Source organism: Myotis daubentonii, chromosome 15, assembly GCF_963259705.1.
Source record: "Myotis daubentonii chromosome 15, mMyoDau2.1, whole genome shotgun sequence".
In the NCBI taxonomy this organism is placed as follows: domain Eukaryota; kingdom Metazoa; phylum Chordata; class Mammalia; order Chiroptera; family Vespertilionidae; genus Myotis; species Myotis daubentonii.
Genome location: NC_081854.1, coordinates 17,734,510 through 17,754,678, shown reverse-complemented (window position 1 = coordinate 17,754,678; position 20,169 = coordinate 17,734,510). Strand labels below are relative to the sequence as shown.

General features: G+C 49.1%; 1 protein-coding gene across 24 annotated transcripts in view; it reads right to left on the bottom strand.

Moving 5' to 3' along the window:
- The window catches only part of LOC132216799 (carcinoembryonic antigen-related cell adhesion molecule 1-like), a 287,472-nt gene that overhangs the window by 167,404 nt on the left and 99,899 nt on the right, over nucleotides 1-20,169 (bottom strand). For 6 of the 24 annotated variants that reach the window (XM_059666354.1, XM_059666337.1, XM_059666336.1 and 3 more), the window contains one exon: nucleotides 20,097-20,149. The exons of 1 other annotated variant lie outside the window; for it this stretch is intronic. In XM_059666354.1, coding sequence (XP_059522337.1) covers nucleotides 20,097-20,149 — 53 coding nt within the window. Of the gene's footprint in view, nucleotides 1-857; nucleotides 1,113-1,503; nucleotides 1,783-5,344; nucleotides 5,705-9,242; nucleotides 9,500-18,819; nucleotides 19,060-19,295; nucleotides 19,338-19,732; nucleotides 19,765-20,096; nucleotides 20,150-20,169 lie in introns of those variants that run through there. 17 more of the 24 variants (XM_059666328.1, XM_059666331.1, XM_059666329.1 and 14 more) reach the window with 7 other exon arrangements.

Below are 20,169 nucleotides of genomic sequence, written 5' to 3'. Positions count from 1 at the left end.
AGTTGTCAGTTTTAACATCAGGCTGGTACTCTTAGCTTCCTTTGTAAACTACACACTTTGTGGCACTGCTCCTTCTGTCCCATGAATCTACCTACTTGTCCAGTAAGCACCACCATTCACTGCTCTCCTCAGCAATGTCACATACACTCGGGTCACACAGTGCTGTACAGCTGGTGACTTCAGAGCCAGGACACAGCTCAGAGGGGTCTCCCCCGTGGCTCACTCTCTCCCCATTTCCATGCAGCCTGCTCTGAGGAAGGCCGTGGTGTCGATGGGTGACATGATTTGGCCAGTCCGAGGACAGGCCACCCATGCACCTTTACCACAGACCCCTGTCCCACCACAGATGGCATAGAGCAGCCAGCCACCAGGTGAGCCTGGAGCACAGCAGGGAGCAGGGGTCTGTCCTGCTCACCCCTCCTCAGAGGTGGTTTCCTCCTTTAGTTTGGGGAAAAGAGGTGAGCTTGTTCAGAACCTTGTATGTTCCTTGTAGCACATGGAGCAGGTAGCAGACAGGAGGTGACAGAAGGAAAGTGTTAGTGACAGGAGAAGCAGCGTGACCTTGAGGACCTTTGTTTTTCCCTCTGGGAAGCCCCTTCCATCCACCACCTGACTCTTTCTGGGGCTGAGAGAACCCCCTCCTCACGTTCCTAGGCTGGAGCCCAGCTCTGCCATGAGAAATCAGAAGTGCAAGGGAGGAGAGTCTACAGAGATATAGTGGGAGGGCTCAGGGGAAGACTGTGATTTCCTTGTGTCCATGACCACAGGATGGGAGACAACACCTTTTAGGGCCTGTTTTGAAAACCAGATAGCCCTGCACCCCACAACCTGGTGCCGATGGTTGAATAGGCACTTACCATAGACTGTGATAGTCTTGATCGTGGTCCTATTGAGGCCAGAGACAGAGTTATGGGCAAGGCAGATATAGGATCCACTATAATTCGAAGTGATGTTGGGGATGAAGAGCTCCTGTGTGGGGTGCTGGGAACTCCCATTGATAAGCCAAGAATATTGTGCAGGCGGGTTAGAGGCTGCCTGGCAGGAGAGGTTGAGGTTTGTCCCACGTAGGTAATGGGAGTCTGAGGGGGAAATGGTTGGGGCATCCGGGCCATCTGGAGCAAAGAGAACAAAGTCACACATGATGTAATCAGAGGGAAGGGGAGGCTCCTGGTCTGTGTAAGGGCCACACACTCCCTCTGAGCCGAGTCACAGTCTGGTTTAAATATGTCCCACCCATAGCCCTCTGTGTTCACTGAGCCTGAGCCTGAAACATTAACCTGTTTGTCCCATGAAAGCTTGTTAACCCTGAGCCTTTCCAACCAGGAGTATCTCGTCAAGGCCGAGACTGGCCAGTTGTGCCTGGGACAGGAACTCATGTCCACCCTGGGTATTCAGAGTGGGGGTCTGTGTATGTGGACCCGAGAAGGACGGATGTAAGCCTGGCCCCTGGCAATGTGAATTCGGGTGGGCACCCTGGCCCAAGCAGGGACAGAAGTTACTCACATACAACATTCAGGGTGAATGGGTCACTGCGGCGAGCACTCACAGGGTTCCGGGTTTCACACTCATAGGGTCCCGTGTCATTCCTTGTGGCAGGGAGTAAAGTGAGAGTCCTGTTGTCCGTGGACAGCTGCAGTCTGGCACTGACTGGGAGACTCTGACTGTTGATCACCCACAGGTAGGTGGTGTCCTGAACTTGAGGTTCACATGTTAACACGACAGGGTCCTTGTGCTCTTCGGGGAGGGAGTTGTTGCTTGTGATGTTGGGTTTGGGTAACTCCGCTGTGCATAAAACAGAGAGAACATGGCCCATTGAGTCCTCCAAAGGCTTCTTCAGTCAGAATTGGTACCTCTCAGCTAACTTGAGTTCTTCAAGAAATAAGGCAGGTCTGTGCATCACAAGACAAACAAATGTATGAGGATCTGAGTGCTCAGAGATTGTAAGGCCGCCTGCTCTATGTCTAGGAGAAAAAGCACAGACTTTTTCAGGTGTCGGACAACTATCAGGGTTTGGTCACAGAGAGACGCAGGGCTGGGAGTCAGAGACCACCCGGCACCTGTCCTGGCTCCTCACTGACCAGCTGACTGCCTGCCTGATGTTGGTGCCTCACCTGGATGTGCAGGAGCTGAGTCCCCTCCAGCAACACAGACCTACATTGCCGGGTCGAGATGTGTTTCCACTGAAGCCTCACAGTCCAGGGTTATCCTAGAGATGAGTAATGATGGGCCTCCCCATAGTCCTTAAACCCAGAGAAGACTGCGCAGGGTGTCTTGGAACTGGGTGTCTGAGCAGAAACAATACACGGGAGACCAGAAGCAAGTCTGGTGATCAGTTCAGTACCCAGGCTGCTGGGCCATGAGGTGGGGCCATCTGCCCAGGAGTTTGCTGGTGACTGACATGAGACAGTGACCCCAGAAAGGGTAGAGCAGAGTCCAGGAATGATTTAGAAAAGAGTGGGGGACGGCGGGAGCTGGCTGGCGGTGGCAGCAGAGCCAGGCTCTCTGCCCTTGGTCTTTAATGTGCTTTCTGCCACTGCAGAGGGCAGGGATCCTTCCTCAACACGCAGACAATAGCACGTACAGAAGCGGGGCTTGTGGAGGTGGAGGAGCATGAACTTGCTGGAAATATGGCCCTCATGGTCCATTTGTGTTTGGCAGTTACGAGATAGATTTTGAGTTAAACTGTGAAAGAATATGTGAAAATCACTCATGCCCCGAAATTCTAATGCCAGATTTTGGAGGAATTTCTGTCTAGAGAGCACGAAGGTCATAGACCAAGTTCTGCAATCCAACCAGGTCACACTGTGACCAAAGGGAGATGCCACAGTGGGTTTGGAATCAGGGACTCCCTGGGATAGAGAGAAGGTGAGTCCTGCAAAGAGAACCAAAGTGATGGGAGGTTGGGAGGTCGGGGGACAGAGGGTGAGTCCAGGTGTCTCTGCTGTATAAAGGGAGGGAAGACACAAAATTGGGAGAAAGGACATGTGCCATGTTAGTAAAGTTGGAGAGAAGGTCCCTCCCTGTTTCTATGGACAGTCAGGCAGATGGGGAGGAGCCCCCACACAGGCCTGTGGCATATGTTCTTCTTTGTCTTTCTAACCCAGGAAACAACTGGAGTTTATTCGTATTCATTCAAATTGGGCAGCATCTGAGAGAAAGGAGAGTGGCTGGTGGATCTCAAACTCTGAGAGGATCCCACTCTGTGGTTAAGGTGTCACCACGAGGACACATGTGTGTGAAACAGGCTGTGAACCAGTCAGATGGTGCAGGGTCACCAGGCCCACCTTGGGAAGGTGTCGGGAGCCAGTGGGAGGAATGGGAGCTTCACACCAGGACAAGGGTGTGAGTTACCAGTCAGGGGTGAAGTGAGCCCATGAGCTTTTGGGGGAGTGAGACCTGTCCTTCTGCCTTTGACTTCTAGGTTGAGTCATATTGAGAGGAGGTCAATGTTCACATGCCCCTGTCATGTACCTGTTCATAGTGTTGGCCTCAGAGGGGAAGGAACCTGGATGGGGGCCCAGCAGCAGCTCTTTCTCCTGGTGACCTGGGAAACTAGCTCAGGATGGAGCCAAGGCTGCTGCTCCTTCTGATATCTGTGTCCTCTCCTATTGCCCGGGAGGGTGGGCCTGGACACAGGTGTTAGCACGACAATCTGCACAGTGGGGGAAGCAGAGCAGGGCAGGGCAGTGTGTCTGGAGTGAAGGAGGAGGCAGATAAGGGACATGGAAGGAGCAGATAGAGGCAGTGGGGGTTATGCGTGACTTCAAAGACCCCAGGGACCAAGAGCCCACAGCTGCCCCAGAGCAGGAGAAGTGCAGCCTGGAAAACCGTCCCACAGTGGAACAGCCCCACAGTCACCAAGGGACAGGTGGTCAGAGGCATGGACGTAGTTCTCAGCACCTGTAGGGACAGGGAACAGGTGTGGCTAAAACCTTTTAGGACTCTGCTTCCAGGTTCCAGTCTCTCTAGCGATTATGCATCATTCATTCATTCATTCATTCATTCTGTCATCATTCACCATCATTACTTACCTCCTTCATGAAAGAGCAAGTGAGTGCTGGTCCCTGAACTGGTAGCAGGTGTAGGGTGGAGAGTGAGAAGGTAAAGTCCTTTCCTCCACAGTTAGTGGGAGTGGCACCAACAAATAAGTGGTTTCAAGTCCAGTGCAGGGAAGTATGGATCGGTAACCTGAGGGGAAGGTCTGGGCATTCCCAGCAGTGACTCTGAATGTTATTGTAGGTGATTTGATTCTAGAGTGAAAATTAATTCTCCATTTGCTTAATCACCAGACCAGAAAATCTACCTTAAGCTGGGGACTGCTAAGAACAAGCACTGAACCAAGGCTGGTCTCAGGGTCCACAGACACGTAAGACCCTCGCGGTGGAGGAGAGGATTGGACTGTGGCTGTACAAGGACCTTGCTGTGTCTGTGGGAGCCTGATTAAGTGGCTGTATCACACTGTGCCTCTGTTTCCCTTGAATAAAAACAGAACAAATGGTAAATGGACTCTGGATTACCATGTTGTCTGTGAATTGACCTTAAAACATCACTAACTTCTTGATCTCAAGCTCAGAATAGAGGAGACACTGACTTAAATGGCCACTACCATTATTTGCCTCCATGAGAGAGAATTCCTGGGCTGAGCCCTGGTGGATGAGGAGCTGTCAGGAGCATCTTCTCTCCTCTGTTCCTTCCTGGAGACCTGACCTCCCTCCGGAGTCTGCTAAGTACCTCAGAAGAGTCAGCTAATGATAGGGGGTATTTTGTTTACCTGTGCTCTCCTGACACTGCCTTAGGTGAAGGACTAGGCTCTGTCCTGTCGTGATGTGACTCTTGGGGCTGAGCCCTGGCTGGTGTGCAGAAGGAGAGCCACTGCTCCCACCCATCCCTTCCAGGAGGCCAAACCCAACCTGACACAGGCTCCCTAGGTTCTCTGAAGTCAGGAGCCCTGGGACAGGGGTGTGGGAGGGGTTCCAAGGCTGAGCTTCTCTGTGAGGATTCCAGGGTCCCCTCAGGCCAGGTGTGACCAAGCTCTGCAGCGTTTTCTCAGTGTCATGGTCATGGGGAGGGGCTATGGACTGGACTGAGACTCTGCTGAGTCTCCTTTTGCTGAGTTATTCCCATCAGACTTCTCTCTGTGGAGAATGTCTGCAGGGCTTTAATCTGTGAAGGGAACTCTATCCTTAGGAAGTCTGTTTCCACTCTGTGTGACCTGCACTAAATGCCCAAACCCAACCTGGGAGATGATGCAGAGGGGGATCGAGGCAGAGTCAAGGGCTGTCAGTCCTGTGTGTGAAGTAGAGTTCACCACCCAACACCCAGAGGTCAGAGAGCAATCACTCACGGTATACACGGAGCTGTCCAGTTACTTGTGCATGCTGTAAATCGTTCCTGGTGGCTAGTAGGGTGTAGTATCCTGTGTCCTGCAGGGTGACGCCCTGGGACAGCAGTGATCCATTGGGGTATATTGTCTCTCTACCACTGTGTGCAGGCCCGAGGGTAGTTGTTTGAGTGTCTATTACATATGATATGATTCTATGGCTGGTGTCCACTATTTCCCCTTTGTACCAGATACAGCCGATCAGATTCCCAGGCAGGTTGTGGACACGGAGAAGCACATCCTTCCCTTCGGCAGCATTGGGCGGCACTGATTCAATAGTGAGCTGGGCAGTGGTGGGCAGGCTCCAGAGGGTTAAGAGTGAGGCTAGGAGGGAAGAGAGACATTGATCAATATTTGGAGCTCTGTATTGGGATGGAGAGATGATGCTTTGGGTCTTCAGGTGGTCTCTTCATCTTTCAGCCTTGGTCAAAGTGTGTGTGTGTGTGTGTGTGTGTGTGTGTGTGTGTGTGTCTCCTTTGGTTAAGTTCAGCAGCATGGCCACCAGTACTTCAGCACCTCTGATCTTATTGCCTGTGTGTGTGTGTGTGTGTGTGTGTGTGTGTTTTTTTTTAATAATTGTAAAGAATTTTTGTGAATTTATTTGAGCCAAACTGTTGACATATGCTGGGAAGAAGAACCTCAACGAATTGAGATAATGCTCTGGAGAATGGCTGGTTACATCTTATTTATACATTGCAATCAAAGGAAGGGATGTAGGTAGGTTATATGAAATCCATTGGTGATAGACTAGAGCAGTGGTCAGCAAACCGCAGCTTGCAAGCCACATGCGGCTCTTTGGCCCCTTGAGTGTGGCTCTTCCAAAAAATACCATGTGCGGGCGTGCACATACAGTGCGTTCGAAACTTCGCAGCCCATGAGCAGAAGTCAGTTTTAGGCCTTGGTGAGTCTATTTTGAAGAAGTGGCGTTAGAAGAAGTGGGGGGTGTTGGTCAGTTGGGCGACGGGAGACATGGCGCAGGTGGCCCGCGGTATACACAGCACCGGGGAGGTGCGCGCGATTCATGCAGGAGTTGAGTGAGCCAGTCAGTCAGCAGTCTCATTGTGCAGTGCTTAGTGCCAGTTGTGTCCGCAAACTGCACGAGGGTGACAAAAGTACCTACTTGAAGCATAAAGTTACCTGTATTTTTCCAACCAGCTGCAAATCCTACAGGTATTTTTGTCATCAATTTAAGAATTGTAATTATTTTGTGTTGGTGGCTTTATTATTATAAAATGAAACTTATCTGCTTAGAGGGGTTTAAATGCCTAACCTTGCTAAAAAATGTCTCTTGCTTACTGTTTATTTCCTTCATTAGCACTCATGACAACTGCAATTATTTGATGTGACTATTTATTTATTTAAAGTTGATCTTCCTCACTAGAATGTAAGTTCCAGAAGGATGGCATGTTATCTCCAGCCTTAGACACATAATAGGCATTCCATAAATATATTAGTGTATTGAACTCATGTTGTTAGTACTAAGTTCACCATCCAAAATTATTTATTAAGTTAATAACAATGTACCTACCTATATAGTTTAAGTTTTAAAAATTTGGCTCTCAAAAGAAATTTCAATCGTTGTACTGTTAATATTTGGCTCTGTTGACTAATGAGTTTGCCAACCACTGGACTAGAGAGGCAGGAGAAAGCAAAGCGAAGCAAAGGGGGGGGTTCCCTGGGATTGGATAAAAAGAAAAATGATGGACACATACTTAGGTGGGTGCAGGAACAATTAACATGATAACAATAAAGGAATCTGTGGTATCTGTCCTGGCCCCCAGCACATTAGTTTGTGCCCCAGGGGCTCCAGAAAAAGGGAAGTTACAAGTTACCCAGACACTTCAAGTGTATGTTATCATAGATGCAAAAAGACAGATAGGCTCAGTTAAGGTAAAGGTTGACCTAGTCAGTGAAGATACCAGCCTAGGACATAACTGCCCACCGTATCTGCTTTTAGTTAAAGTTTAATTTCCGACCATCCTTTAGGTTACTTTAGGTCTCTGAGTTTGCAAGGCTGCTATGCAGGCCTCCCCTGAGCTTGTCAAGCTAGCATGTGGCCCCTTTCGTCCACAAATCCCCCTTTTGGTCATAAATCAATCCAAAGGATGCATTGATGACCAACCTTTTGGTTGGACCATGGAGTCCCATGGTGCTAGGAAGACTCATTCTAGGATGTCTTATTGACAGCATGTCTTGCTGAACAGGTGGACCACTGGGGATGGGGCAAGACCATAAACTTAGATGGCATTCAAGATCGAATTATTAGTATTCAAAAGGGAGGCAGTCAGATCCTATATGTCCTTGTTAAAAAGTATTCTGGATCATTTCTAATTTTTGAGCCACCATAATCTGAGTCTTTTTGCTGTTTGTCAAGTTTTGTTTTTCTGCATCTAATATAACATTTACATACCAGGAACAAAAGTAACAATAATAAACCAGTAACATTGATTAGGAAGAGAAAATGTCTAATACTAGACAAGGAAAAGTCTGAGGGGAACAAGCATGCCAGCCAACGGAAAAACCCTTTACATCAGTTGTCTGGGTAACTTGTGACTTCCCTTTTTCTGGAGCCCCTGGGGCACAAACTAATGCGCTGGGGCCAGGACAGATACCACAGATTCCTTCATTGTTATCATGTTAATTGTTCCTGCACCCACCTAAGTATGTGTCCATCATTTTTCCTTTTATCCAATCCCAGGGGTTTCCCCACTTTGCTTCCTAAGCCGCAACCCTTTAATACAGTTCCTCATGTTGTGGTGACCCGCAACCATAAAATTGTTTTTATTGCTACTTCATAACTGTAATTTTTCTACTGTTATGAATCGTCATGTAAATACCTGATATGCAGGATGTATTTTCATTGTTACAAATTGAACATAATTAAGGCATAGTGATTAATCACAAAAACAATGTAATTATATACGTGTTTTCTGATGGTCTTAGGCCACCCCTGTGAAAGGGTCTTTCCACCCCCAAAGGGGTCTCGACCCACAGGTTGAGAACCGCTGCTTTACATGTATTATCATATTTTTTTATTAAGCTAATATATGTTTTCATCCTTCATCCACTGTCATTTGTACCTTATGATATGTTTGGCCAGATGAATTAAGACTCTACTATTTCATTATCTAGATCAGGAAGCTCTAATTTTTCCTCTGGCCAATTAATTTCCATAAGTATTTCCTCTGTTGTGAATACTGTTACCCAGGTGTCTGCCCTCAGACCCCTGCTGACACTCAGGAGTGTCCTTGGGAGACCCCCTCCCAGACCACCTCCTCTACAGACCTCTGTCTTCACTTTCTGACCTGTCCCTGGGCTGTTCCCTGCATGGCATTGTGGGGACCTGACATCACATCTACATCTTCCCTTGTCTGCTTCCTCCCCATAGAACATGAGCTTCATGGGGGCAGGGACTTGTCAGATCTTGTTGCACCCCCAGTGCCTGCAACAGGCTGCAAGTACCTGTGGGCGAACTAGTGAGTGTTGCAGGGTCCTGCACCTCCTGGGATGTATCTGCCCATTTCTCAGCTTGGTGCTGAGGACAATGTTTAGTACCACTGGTTATATTTCCTATCTCCTCATATAAATTATTATTGTCAAAAGTTTTCAGTATTCAACTCTCAGTGATGAGTAAGTTGGGAAATGAGCAGCCATTGAGGTTTTCCTGTCCCTCACCACTTCCACATCATTTTCCTGTTACCCGGTCCCCTCCCCCATCCTACTCTGCTCCCCTGTCTTCTCCTCTGACAGAAGCCTGCCCCCTACCCTTTGTTTTCTCTGAGAGCCTGTGCTCCCCAGGCATCCCCAGCTAGCCTGTGCCTCTCCTCCTCCCATCCACCACCAGGTTGTTGTCCCCTCTCACCAGCCAGCAGGAGCCCCTGCCTGGGGACAAGTCCTCTGTAGGCAGGGGCTGAGGGGGACTCCATGGTGTCTGCTGCCTGCTCTGTCCCTCCCTCTGTGGGAAGAGCTTGGATTCCAGAAATGCTCACAAGCACCACTGTCCTGATGGGTGGGATGTGCTGTTCCTCCTCCCTGTGCACTGAGCCTCCTCCTGGGCCAAGATCACTTCCCTGGTCACATGGGCCAGGGGCGGAGTCTGTACCCAGGTTCCTCCCTGCCCTCCCCTTATTCCTGCCTCCCTTTTCTTTCCTCTACATTTGCTTTCCCTGTAACTGCTGAGGCTTCTACCTTCTTCCCCAGTGACTCCTCCCCATGTACACACAAACACACACACACACACACACACACACACACACACACACACAGACACCTTGCTTATATAGTAGGCAGTTAGGCCTGAGCAGAGTAGGACAATAGGGAGGTAGGGAAGGTCACTAGAATGGAAAGCCCAGGTACCTAGCAACGTGAAAAACTGGACTGGGACCTTGCCCCCTGGGTAACTTTTCCTCCCCGAGCATATTTTGGTTTTGCAGTTTAGGCCCTCTGACCTTTCATATCACTGGACACGTGGTTCAGACCCTCCCCTGACCTTCCCTCCCCTGGCATGCTCTTAGTCATGTGGGTTAGAGGCCAGTAGAGGGGAAATGAACAAGTTTACCAAAGAATGGCTCTTCAGCATTAAGCCCCCAGGACAATGAGGTTCTGACTGGCATCAGATACATCTTGGCTTCAGTTGTGTTTCAGCTGCAGGCCCAGGGAAGCAGCAAAACCAGATGAGTGAGAACATCCCTGACATCAGGATCTACTGCATTGACTAATGACCTTCGACCCTAAAGGACACACCTGAGAAGCTGATAAATATTTTATTGGGATCCTCCCCTGAAACCTCCAGATAACTGCCCTCAAGAAGTAGGACCTTCTTCCAAAGTAAGAAGGAACTTGGCTTCTGAGGCTTATGCCTTACCAAGAAAGGATCCTCTCCCATAGTCCCAAGAGGGAATTTTTGGCTTCCGGATCATTCCCAAGGCCCCCCACCTGACAAATCCTAAATGAAGTCTATTTAGGGGAGTCACACTTTCATAACTTTATCCTAATTCACAATATAGGAGTTTAGACTTGCAAAAGCACGGTTTTGCAAGTATCTTAGATAATTACTAGTACAGAACCAGCATTTTAGAGCTCAAGGGTTAAAAATCCTCTTGCAGGAGCCACACTACATAAATAGGAATGCTAGGGAGGGGACCTGCCCGACATGGGTTCCATGGCCTTATTTCCCCCGACCCCCCTTAGTTCCAAGATAAAGTATGGAAAGTAAACCACTGCTTGACCTACCTAAGGTAAGTTAACGCTCAGGGAACCCTCTCCTGGTTCTTGACCTTGCACAAAGAAAAGAACCTATGGGGCCTTGAAAGTTAAATCCCTTTGGCCCTGGAAACTAGAGACATTTTATTTCAACGATGTAGTTTAAGTACTTGAATGTCACAATGTATGACCAAGGTTGGAGAAAATGTTCCTTCTCCCAACTTTTATAGGGTGTGATTCTTAGACACTTTTATAATGTTCAAGGTATATACAAGGATATGTATTGTAACAATTATGGGTGTGTATTTTTTGCAAAGATTGTAGCTTCTCTGTCATGAGAAGGGAAATATTTTCATAAATTGTTTTTATTTCATAGGTACTAATAAAGTGAAAGAAAGCCTCCCTACTCTCCCCCCCAACACCCCTCCACACACACACACACACACACACAGAAGTAGGACACATTGCAGCTCTTTCTCTCTGGAGCACACCCATGCCTTTCCCTACCCCCTTCTTTCCTCAAGGCACTTATCTTTGTTTTCTCTCTCCTAAGCTCCAAGGGTCCTTCTTTTGCTGCTGTAACTAGTTTCCTGAGCCCATTTCTTCTACAGCTCACTTCTTCTACCTCTGTGACTTCCTAAATAAACTCTCTCTTATAATTTGAGTTCTTGACTCTGAATTCTTCTCTTAGCTGAACCCAGGTACCGAGGTTGCTGAACTGAGGGCCTAACTCTGCAGGTTAACACCTGGTGCCATGCCACCGCTCACAATTGGACAAAGAGAAGCTTGGGGTGTATGTATCCAGGGCGTCTCCCACAGCTCTGTGTGGAGAGCACAGTAGCCTTCCCACCACCTTCTCTCATCCCCATTTGGCTCTTATCTTCAGAGCAGAAGCCTGGGGTGACATCAGGAATTCTGGTCGCAGGGATGCCCCCCTGTTGTGTATGGTATCATCACTGGAACTTTCTAAAGATTTCAATGTCCAGGTGACACCTTAGAAATGCTGCTTTGGCAGCTGCTCAGCCAGGTGGATGCCCAGCCAGAATGAGACCCTGTGATGTGGGGATGGGGAATCCCCCTTTCCCCCTCTCCTGTGCACAGGGAGGGTCTGCAGATTCTGACTCAGAAGGTGTTTGGTGGACCCGACAGTCTCCATCTAACAAGCTGTCAGGAGATGCTGATCATACTGGCCTCAGAGCACTTTCAATGGCAAGGATAATGGGGATCCCTGCTCTCTAAGAGGACAACCTACCCACTTAACCCCACCCTTGTCCTGTGCTGTGTCCTGGCCATTAGTCTGTCTGTCTACACAGAGAGCCCAAGGGATCCCCAAACCGAGGGGATGATCTATTTGTGTGACACAGAAACCCAGCTGGGCACCACACCTTCCCCGTGTTCTCAAACTGCTGGGGAGGTTGGATTTCCTCCCAGCAGGAAGGTCACAGAGGTGACTCGGGGTGAGAAGGGGTCGTCTGAGTGATGACTGGTGAGGGGATCCACCTTCTGTCTTTGGGTGTCACCAGCCTGTTTTCTGCTTCCAGGGACAGAGTCCAGGACCAGGATTCTTGGTAGGACCTTCAGTGGACTGAGGGTGGGGGGGTTAGGAGGGAGGACTGGGAGGAGGAGACTGTAGTGGGAAGAGGGACTGTGGTGGGAGGTCATGTGGCTGTGAGCTGCCTGGTTCTTAAGGGCCATGATTTTAGGGAAATCTTCCCTCTTCGTGTCTGTTGGCTAAGACGGTCCATGTGCTCCCTGACCCTTGGGGCAGCCTCTGATTTCTGCATGAGAAACTTGCTTGTGTCCTCCTGCCTTCCTCATAGTGGTACAAGGCAGGGAGTGAGGAGCTGCACAAGGTCCCCACTCTCCCTGAGAGCAGGTGCTCCTAGTCCCCTAGAAGGAGCCTGTGGGACAAAGTGGACACATGGGAGGGGCCCAGAAGGGTCTGTGATATAGAAATCAGGCTCCTTTCCCATCTCCTTCATTAAAGCCAGCTTCCTATGTTAATTTCCTGTTGTCTGTGTGTCCCAATGTCGCCCCCTGGAGGGCATAAGGTGACCTGTGTCTGCATCAGGGTTGCTGACCAGGGAGCTGACCCTGAGCCCTGGGCAGGGGTGGGCTCTGACTTCACCCCTTCAGGCTGAGTGGCCAGTCACTGTGTGTCTAGGCTGCCCGACTTCACCCAGGACAGGATGAGCACAGCGAGAAGGTGGTGGTTGTCCATAGAACTCCGGATCCAGTGTCAGGAGAACTACACACCCAGGAGGAGCTCCCTGTCCCTGAAGTTTCAAGGAAGGGCCTGGTGAGGGCTCCTGTGGGGCTTCCAGGAGAGGGTGCTGGCCTGGGGCTCTAATCACAGCACTGGGCACTGCATCCATGTCCCCTGTGTCCCTGACTGTCATCTGCTCTAGGCCTCCCCACGGGGCCCAGGATCTGGAGCAGCTCCACGTGGAGACTCTTCCAGGGGACCCTAAGGGTCCCCCCTCTCTTATGAGAGAGGAGGACCCCTGGGACCCTCTGAGGTGGAAGCACCCCAGATGCTGGGTTCTTCTGACCCATCCTGTACGGAAAGTTCCCCAGGACATCATGGGCTGGTCAGATGTTTTCAGAGACACAGCCAGGTGACCCCACAGATCAGGGCCTCGGGCACAGGGATTTGCCCCCTGACTTCCTTTGAGGTTAAGGTGGGCTCCTTCCTCCTGTGGTAGTAACTCCACCTGGGTCTAGAGTCCAGAGTTTGTGCCAGGTCAGGTGTCACTGAGAAGAGGAAGGACCCAGGCTGTCACCAAGAGCCACCCTGGGGAGATGAGATGTCACTCACCAGGTAGAGGTGTGGAGGGCTGTGATTTTGGAGGAATGAATGGGGGTCTGATCCCTCACTGTTAGGAGACCCCTGCCCTCCATTTCTCCATTTTTGGGACAAACAAGGGTGCTTCTGGCCACCTCCCATGCTGACACCAGACCCTGGTCTCCAGGGAATATTCTCTGACCATGGATGTCACAGGTGGTAGGATAAGAGGGCATGTTCCAGGCTTTAATGGTGCGGTTTCCACCATTTACTTAATGGTGTCTGTGAATCAATGTGAGGGTGCAGACGGGCAGAGCTGGTTATCAATCTGTTTGGGTAACAACCTGGGCACAAGGACTGGACCTTCCCATCTGTCATCAGGGGTTATCTCAGATGCCAGTGCCTTGGCTCTGCCTCCCGCTCTCACAGCAGGTTCCCTCCTCCTCAGACTCCTGATTCCCTGCTTGCTCAGCACGGCCTCTGTGGCCCAAGTTCTGGGCACTCAAAGCGCCAAGTGACCAAACCTCAGGCCTCAGTCACCCTCCGGATGTTGGAAGCAGGTCCTGGGATCAGGGCTACCTCATGGGAGAGGGCCTCCAGGTCTGAGTAACCACCACCTATGGGGACTGGCAGGTGCTATCATGGTGGGTGGCATGTGGTCTCAGGGTGCACCTGGGAGCACCCTGGAGTTTCCCTGAAAGCTGACAGCCTTCAGCTGAGTGCTTTCGTGCAGTGATTCAGTTTCCAGAGCTTCCCTCTGTCTGTGCACTGGCCCGAAGGCCCCTATTGAACCATAAAGAGGGGCTGGACTCTTCCATCCTCAGGCCAGACCCACCAATCAGTGCCCGTGGATCCAGGGATATCAGGGCTCAGGGACAGCATGCAGGGCACACACCTCTGTCTTGAGGGCCAGGGGAGCTTAGCAGTTAGCTTATCCTTCTGCTGGTGGGAGGTGCTGGGATCTGGGTGAGTGGCCAGAAGCCTCCTTTAGTTTCGCTTTTCAGATTTAAAGGGATAAAAGATAATAATTCCTACTGACAAACAAAATAGGTGCAGAGGCATGGATCCATGGACCAGGTCTCAGAGGGAAGGGAGTGGGGGCGACAGGAATAGAGTAACCAAAAACCATATATGCATAGCCCATGGACACAGGCAATAATGGGGTGAAGACCTGCAGAGGGGTGGAGGCCGGTGGAAAGAGAGAAAGGGCGAAGTGGGGGACATCTGTTACTGTCAACAATGAAAATTGTTTTAAAAAATGTAGCTAGCCTCTTGATAAAACGGAACTCTTACATCATTGTAAAATGAAAACAATGCTCTGGAATATTCTTTAGAGGAAAGCCAATAACCATTTTCCATTTATCAGTAACTGTGATGCAGGTCTAATTTTTCTAGTTCATCACTGATAACACTTTTTGTAGTTTAGCTCTTAGGAAATGGTGAAAGCCGCCCACAATCCATGTTTTAGTTCAAGAATGTGGACTTTATGTGGACTCTCCTGTGATTTTAAGTGTTCATATAGGTCACCTTCTGTGAACACTAATGCCATTTCCCTCTGTCCGTTTGTTACTCATCCCTGTACAGAGAGAGTCACATTCTGCCTGGAAAGCATCTGACCACCATTGAAAAGAAAGTGTCCAAAAGCTTCTGGTTGATGATCATGGCGCTGAAGGTGGAAGTCTGTTCAGGGTGGGCCAAGGCAACAGTTTTTGAAAACCTTTACCTCAAAATTACCTGCAGAAGGCACCTGTCACATGTTGGGATGGAGGAAGGACAGAAATAGAGGTCTGTAATTTAGTTATCACACCCAAGAGTGGACAGCAGATTCTGCCCAGAGTGTGAGAGGTGGAGGGATGACTGGTGAGGACACTACAAAGACCCCCACCGAACCCCTTAATGACGGAACATTATAGGTCTTTATAGTTCAGAGAGGGGCCCAGGGATTGGGACAGGGGTTGTCAGCCCACAGGTGCTGGGAATGAGACCTTACACACTGTCCATTTTGGGGGCATAAATTCATTTTTCAGTTATGATGTCACAGTGTATGATTCTGAAAATATAAACAAACTCCTATGATATAGTTTTCCTCTTAATGAGACGTTTCTTCCGAACGATAGAAATGACTGCATTTACTGCTAAGATGCTTGAGATGGTAGGAACATCAGAGTAGGTTGTCTAATAGAATGTCATATAGATTTGTTATGATGTAATTTCTCTTCTCAGTGCCCACAGAATTTTCCTCACCCGACTTTGCAGTACAACCCACTGGTGTCAATCTGATTTGTGGGCATACCCTTTCACAACCCAGTCTTCCAGCCGGTGAGCCAAGGCAGCCATCAGTCATCACCTCTAACTATGCCTCCTTCTGAACCTGAATGTGCCCTCTGTCCAAGGTCAGCCCCAGTCTGTCAACTCTCCTGCCCCTTTCTCTCCTCTTCTAGCAGGAACAAGCCACTAGAGGGCACCCACACTCCTCCTTGAGCTCCTGGGGACCTTTTCCATTACCTGAGACCAATAAATGCAAGTGTTTTTACTGCAACAGCCCCACCCTTCAAATACTCTTTACATTTGTTCGGGGTGTAGCTCCTGCTTCAGACATCAAGGTCCCCAGGGAGCCCCTCACATTGAGGTGTGGCAGCGTGGTCTGGGGACCTGGAACCATTCCCAGGGCCTAATTTATTGTAGAGGGAGATGGTTCAGGGCAGTGGGTAATATAGGATAGACACCAGGGCCCAGATGTTCCTGCACAAGGGGTGGTCACAGGGGACAATGGTCGTGAGCCTGTGGCTCTGAAGGCCTTGCCACTTACTACCTGTGCACATGTGCCTTGGCTGGGATGCTGTGAAATATTTCAGACTGGGCCTTCCTCAGTGGGCAGTGAGTCCTCCTGGGTATTTCAAGAACCTTCCTATTGAAGAATGAGGGGAGATGTGTTATTGGCCTTAGAGAGTCACATTTTTTCTTAGAGCTGGAAAGCATCAGACCACCATTAAAAAGAAAATGTCCAAATGCTATTCATTGATGATAATGGCACTCACGGTGGAGGTCTGCTACCGTGGGCAAGGTAGGTCTCTCAGCATCTGAGGGAGCAGGTAGTGTCGGGCTTCATTATTAACTTCAGATCAGGACCCAGGAGGTGGGAGGGTGAGGACCTCCCTGATCCTTCCCACCCTCCTCAGGACACCATGCTGGGCTGTCTGTGGGGAACTCAGCCTCCCCTCCCCCTCCCTGCAGTGCAGGACAGGGACCCAGAGCCCCTTCATGTAGAGTGGACCATGAGGAGCCCAGGTTTGAGAGGGCAGGTGGACGTGAGGAGAGAGTCTTATTCCTGGAGGTGGGAGCTGTGAGATGAGGGCCGGGCAGGAGGCACACAGCCTGCTTAGCGCCTGCAGCTGAGTCAGTGCACCAGAGCGTTTCCTCTGCAGAATCCAGGCTTTTCCCTGCGAACATTCCATTACCTCCCCTTCAGTGCTCCCATCTGAGGCCTCAGTGCTTCCCCACTCAGTCCTGCATCAACTCTTTGTCCCCCTCACCCTCGGGCAGCTCTGTCTGCCCAACTACCCAGTCCCCCCAGGGCTGCAGAATGGTCATTGCTGCCCCTGACCCCCCAGTCTGGAGGTGCAGTCCTGCTTTCGTGCTCAGCTGTGGGACCAGGCTCTCAGGGTCCATGTCCTGATTACCATCACCTGCCAGGAGGTGGCAGCAGCTGAACAAGGGAGAGATGCAGGGACAATTGTTATCACCTTGTGTGTCTGCAAGTGGACATGTGGGGAAGGGTGCTGCAGCAGGGGAGAGGGGAGGTGGCACCAAGGAAATGATGGAATTTCCTGCTAATTTAGATGTTGGTAGTGTGTGCCTTGGGAATTTAACAGACAGTTCATGGATATTTTCTTGGAGATAGATAAGAAGGTAGTTGTAAATCAATATATGGGTCCTCTCTCTTTGTTTCTTGATGAGTATGGCTAATGGTTTATCAATTTAGTTTATTCTTTCAAAGAACCTTCGTTTCAGTGATTTTTTTTTGTATTGTTTTTCAGTCTCTAATGGTATTTATTTCTGCTCTACTGTTTATTATTTCCTTTCTTCTACCTACTTTGGGCTTTTCTTGTTGTTCTCGTTCTAATTCTTTAAGTTTTAGGGTTAAGTAGTATATTGCTTTTTTTTTTTCTCTCTCTTTTTTTTTCTGTGTGTGTGGTTTTTTTTTTTTTTTTTTTTTTTTTTTTAGGTATGCCTGTAGTGCTATGAACTTCCCTCTCAGGACTGCTTTTGTTATGTACCAGAAATTTTGGGTTATTGTGTGTTCATTTTCATTTGTTTCCAAGAAGTTTTTGAGTTCTTTCTTGATCTCGTTGGTAACCCATTTAGTGTTAAATAACATGCTATTTAGCTTCCAGGTGTTTGAATTTTTTGGGGTGCTTTTACTGTAGTTGATTTCTAATTTCATTCTACTGTGACCTGAGAAGATGCTTGATATGATTTCAGCATCTTGACCTTGTAGAGACTTGTTTTGTGTCCTAACATGTGGTTTATTTTTTTGAATGTTCCACATGCACTTGAGAAGAATGTATATTCTGCTTTGTTGGCTAAAATGTTCTATAAATGTCAAATCCATCTGACCCCGTGTGTCCTTTAGAGTCTGTTTCCTTGTTAAGTTTTTGTCTGGAAGATCCTTCCAGTGAAGTCTGAGGGGTGTTAAAGTCCCCTACTATGACTGTATTGTTGTCAATCTCTCCGTTAAAGTCCTCTAGAAGATTTGTTATAAATTGAGGCACACCTATATTGGGTGCATATATGTTTATCAGGGTTATATACTCTTGTTAGATTGATCTTTTTATTATTATGCAGTGACCTTTGTTGTTCCTTGAGTTGGCCTTCATTTTGAAGTCTATTTTGTCAGGTATGAGTATTGTTCCTCCAGCATTTTTTTCTTTTCCATTTACATGGAAAAAATTTTTCCATCCTTTCACTTTCCTCCTGTGTCTGTCTTTTGTTTTGAGGTCGGTCTCTTGTAAACAGCATATAGTTTCGTCATATTTTTGTATCCATTCAGCTACCCTATGCCTTTTGATTGGAATATTTAATCCATTTACAGTTAGGGTTATTATTGAGAGGTACTTATTTATAGCTATTTTAATTTTGTATCGCTAGGTTTCTCTCTCTGTTTCTTGTTCTAAGCAATCCCTTATAGCATTTTATTTTTTTAATCTCAAGGGAAACTCTTTTTAATACAATAATGTTAAATGCAATAAACATAAATTATTCAAGAAAATGATCTTAAGTATAATAATATTACATGAAATAAACATTAATATTTCAAGAAAATAGGATTTTAAGTATAATAATATTATCTATAATGTATAATATAGTATGATATCACAAACATTGTAGGAAATATTAAAAATCTGCCAATAACAGGAGGACTACTATTATATTCTAAAATATTTTTCCCCCCTCTGGCTCTATTTTTCTTCATCAGTTTATGTTGTTCATTACATTCCACAAATGAGTGAGATCATGTGCTGTTTATCTTTCTCCCACTGGCTTCTTTCGCTTAGCATGATGCTCAGAGCTGGTTCTCTGGCGCAGGCCACATCCACAGGGTCTGGGGTCTGAGGTCCTGGAGGAACTGAGAAGCCACGTCTGCTCTGGGGACGATGCGGCAGTACACCTCTGTGTTTGGGTCGAGTAATTCCTGTCACAGAAAGAAGAGATCTCTGAGCCCCGCAGCCTCCTCAGAACCCGTGCTGTGGGGCTCTATGGGGCTGACTGTGCTGGGGCGTCTGTCCCCGGGCTCCTCCCTCCCCCCACCCTCTGTTGTCACTTTTCACTGCCCTTTCCTGAGCCTGGAAGCACAGCCAGGGCTGGGCTGGGGGCAGATCCTGGGGCCCCTGGGACCTGCAGGACAGAACGTTCATAATCCACACTCACCTCATAGATGGGACCTGTTGTCTTGGGGTCGGGTAGGGGGCCCTGTGCAGCAGGGAGAGAGGGCATCAGAGGATGGGGAGGGAGGGTTTTTCTCCGCAGGACTGACAGCTCTGCCTCCTGAGCAGCTGTCTTCACACCTGTAGCCCAGCACCCCAATTCAGCCCACACTGCACGCCCTCACCCTTGTTAGTCTCGGACCCAGACTGTTGTTCCTGGGGCCCATTCTGCTCCATGCTGGACTCCAGGGTTCCCCTCAGACTCCGTCCTACCCTGTCTACCCCTGATGTGAGGGCCCCACTTGGCCAGGGCGGGGATCCCCTTGTGCTGGCTGTTCTGGGGAAGGGGTCTGTGCTGTGTTGAGAGGTTGGATGGTGCCCCTGCCCTGAGGGTGGGACACGGAGGCTCAAGGTGACGGAACAGAGAGGGGATGGACTTACCCGGAAGGCAGAGGTTCCAGAGGGACCCTGGCCTGGGAGCAGAGAAAGGAGGCGTTAGAACCCAGAGGGGAGGAAGCTTTGGCCTGTTCTCCCAGGAGGGGATGGTTATTTAGCTTCCAAGTGCCAGGGGTGAAAGGTCATCTCCCAGGGTGAGGCCCTCTGGCCATTTCAGGGTCCAGTGAGGTAGAGGTGGTGACACATGACACAGGCTACAGGTCAGGTTGACTGGCGATAGGGGTCCCCTGTGCAGAGTGGTGATGAGAATGCCTCTTGAAGCCCAGGGAAGGGTCAGGGCCTGAGGGACAAGGGCAGGGGTGGACACTTTGGGGCAGGCCCAGGTGCTCCAGGCTGAACAGACACTCACCAGGGGTGGCTGCTGGAGGTGGGTGCTCTCGGAGGCCATGCGGGTCACTGGCCCTGGGAAAGGTCAGACTGAC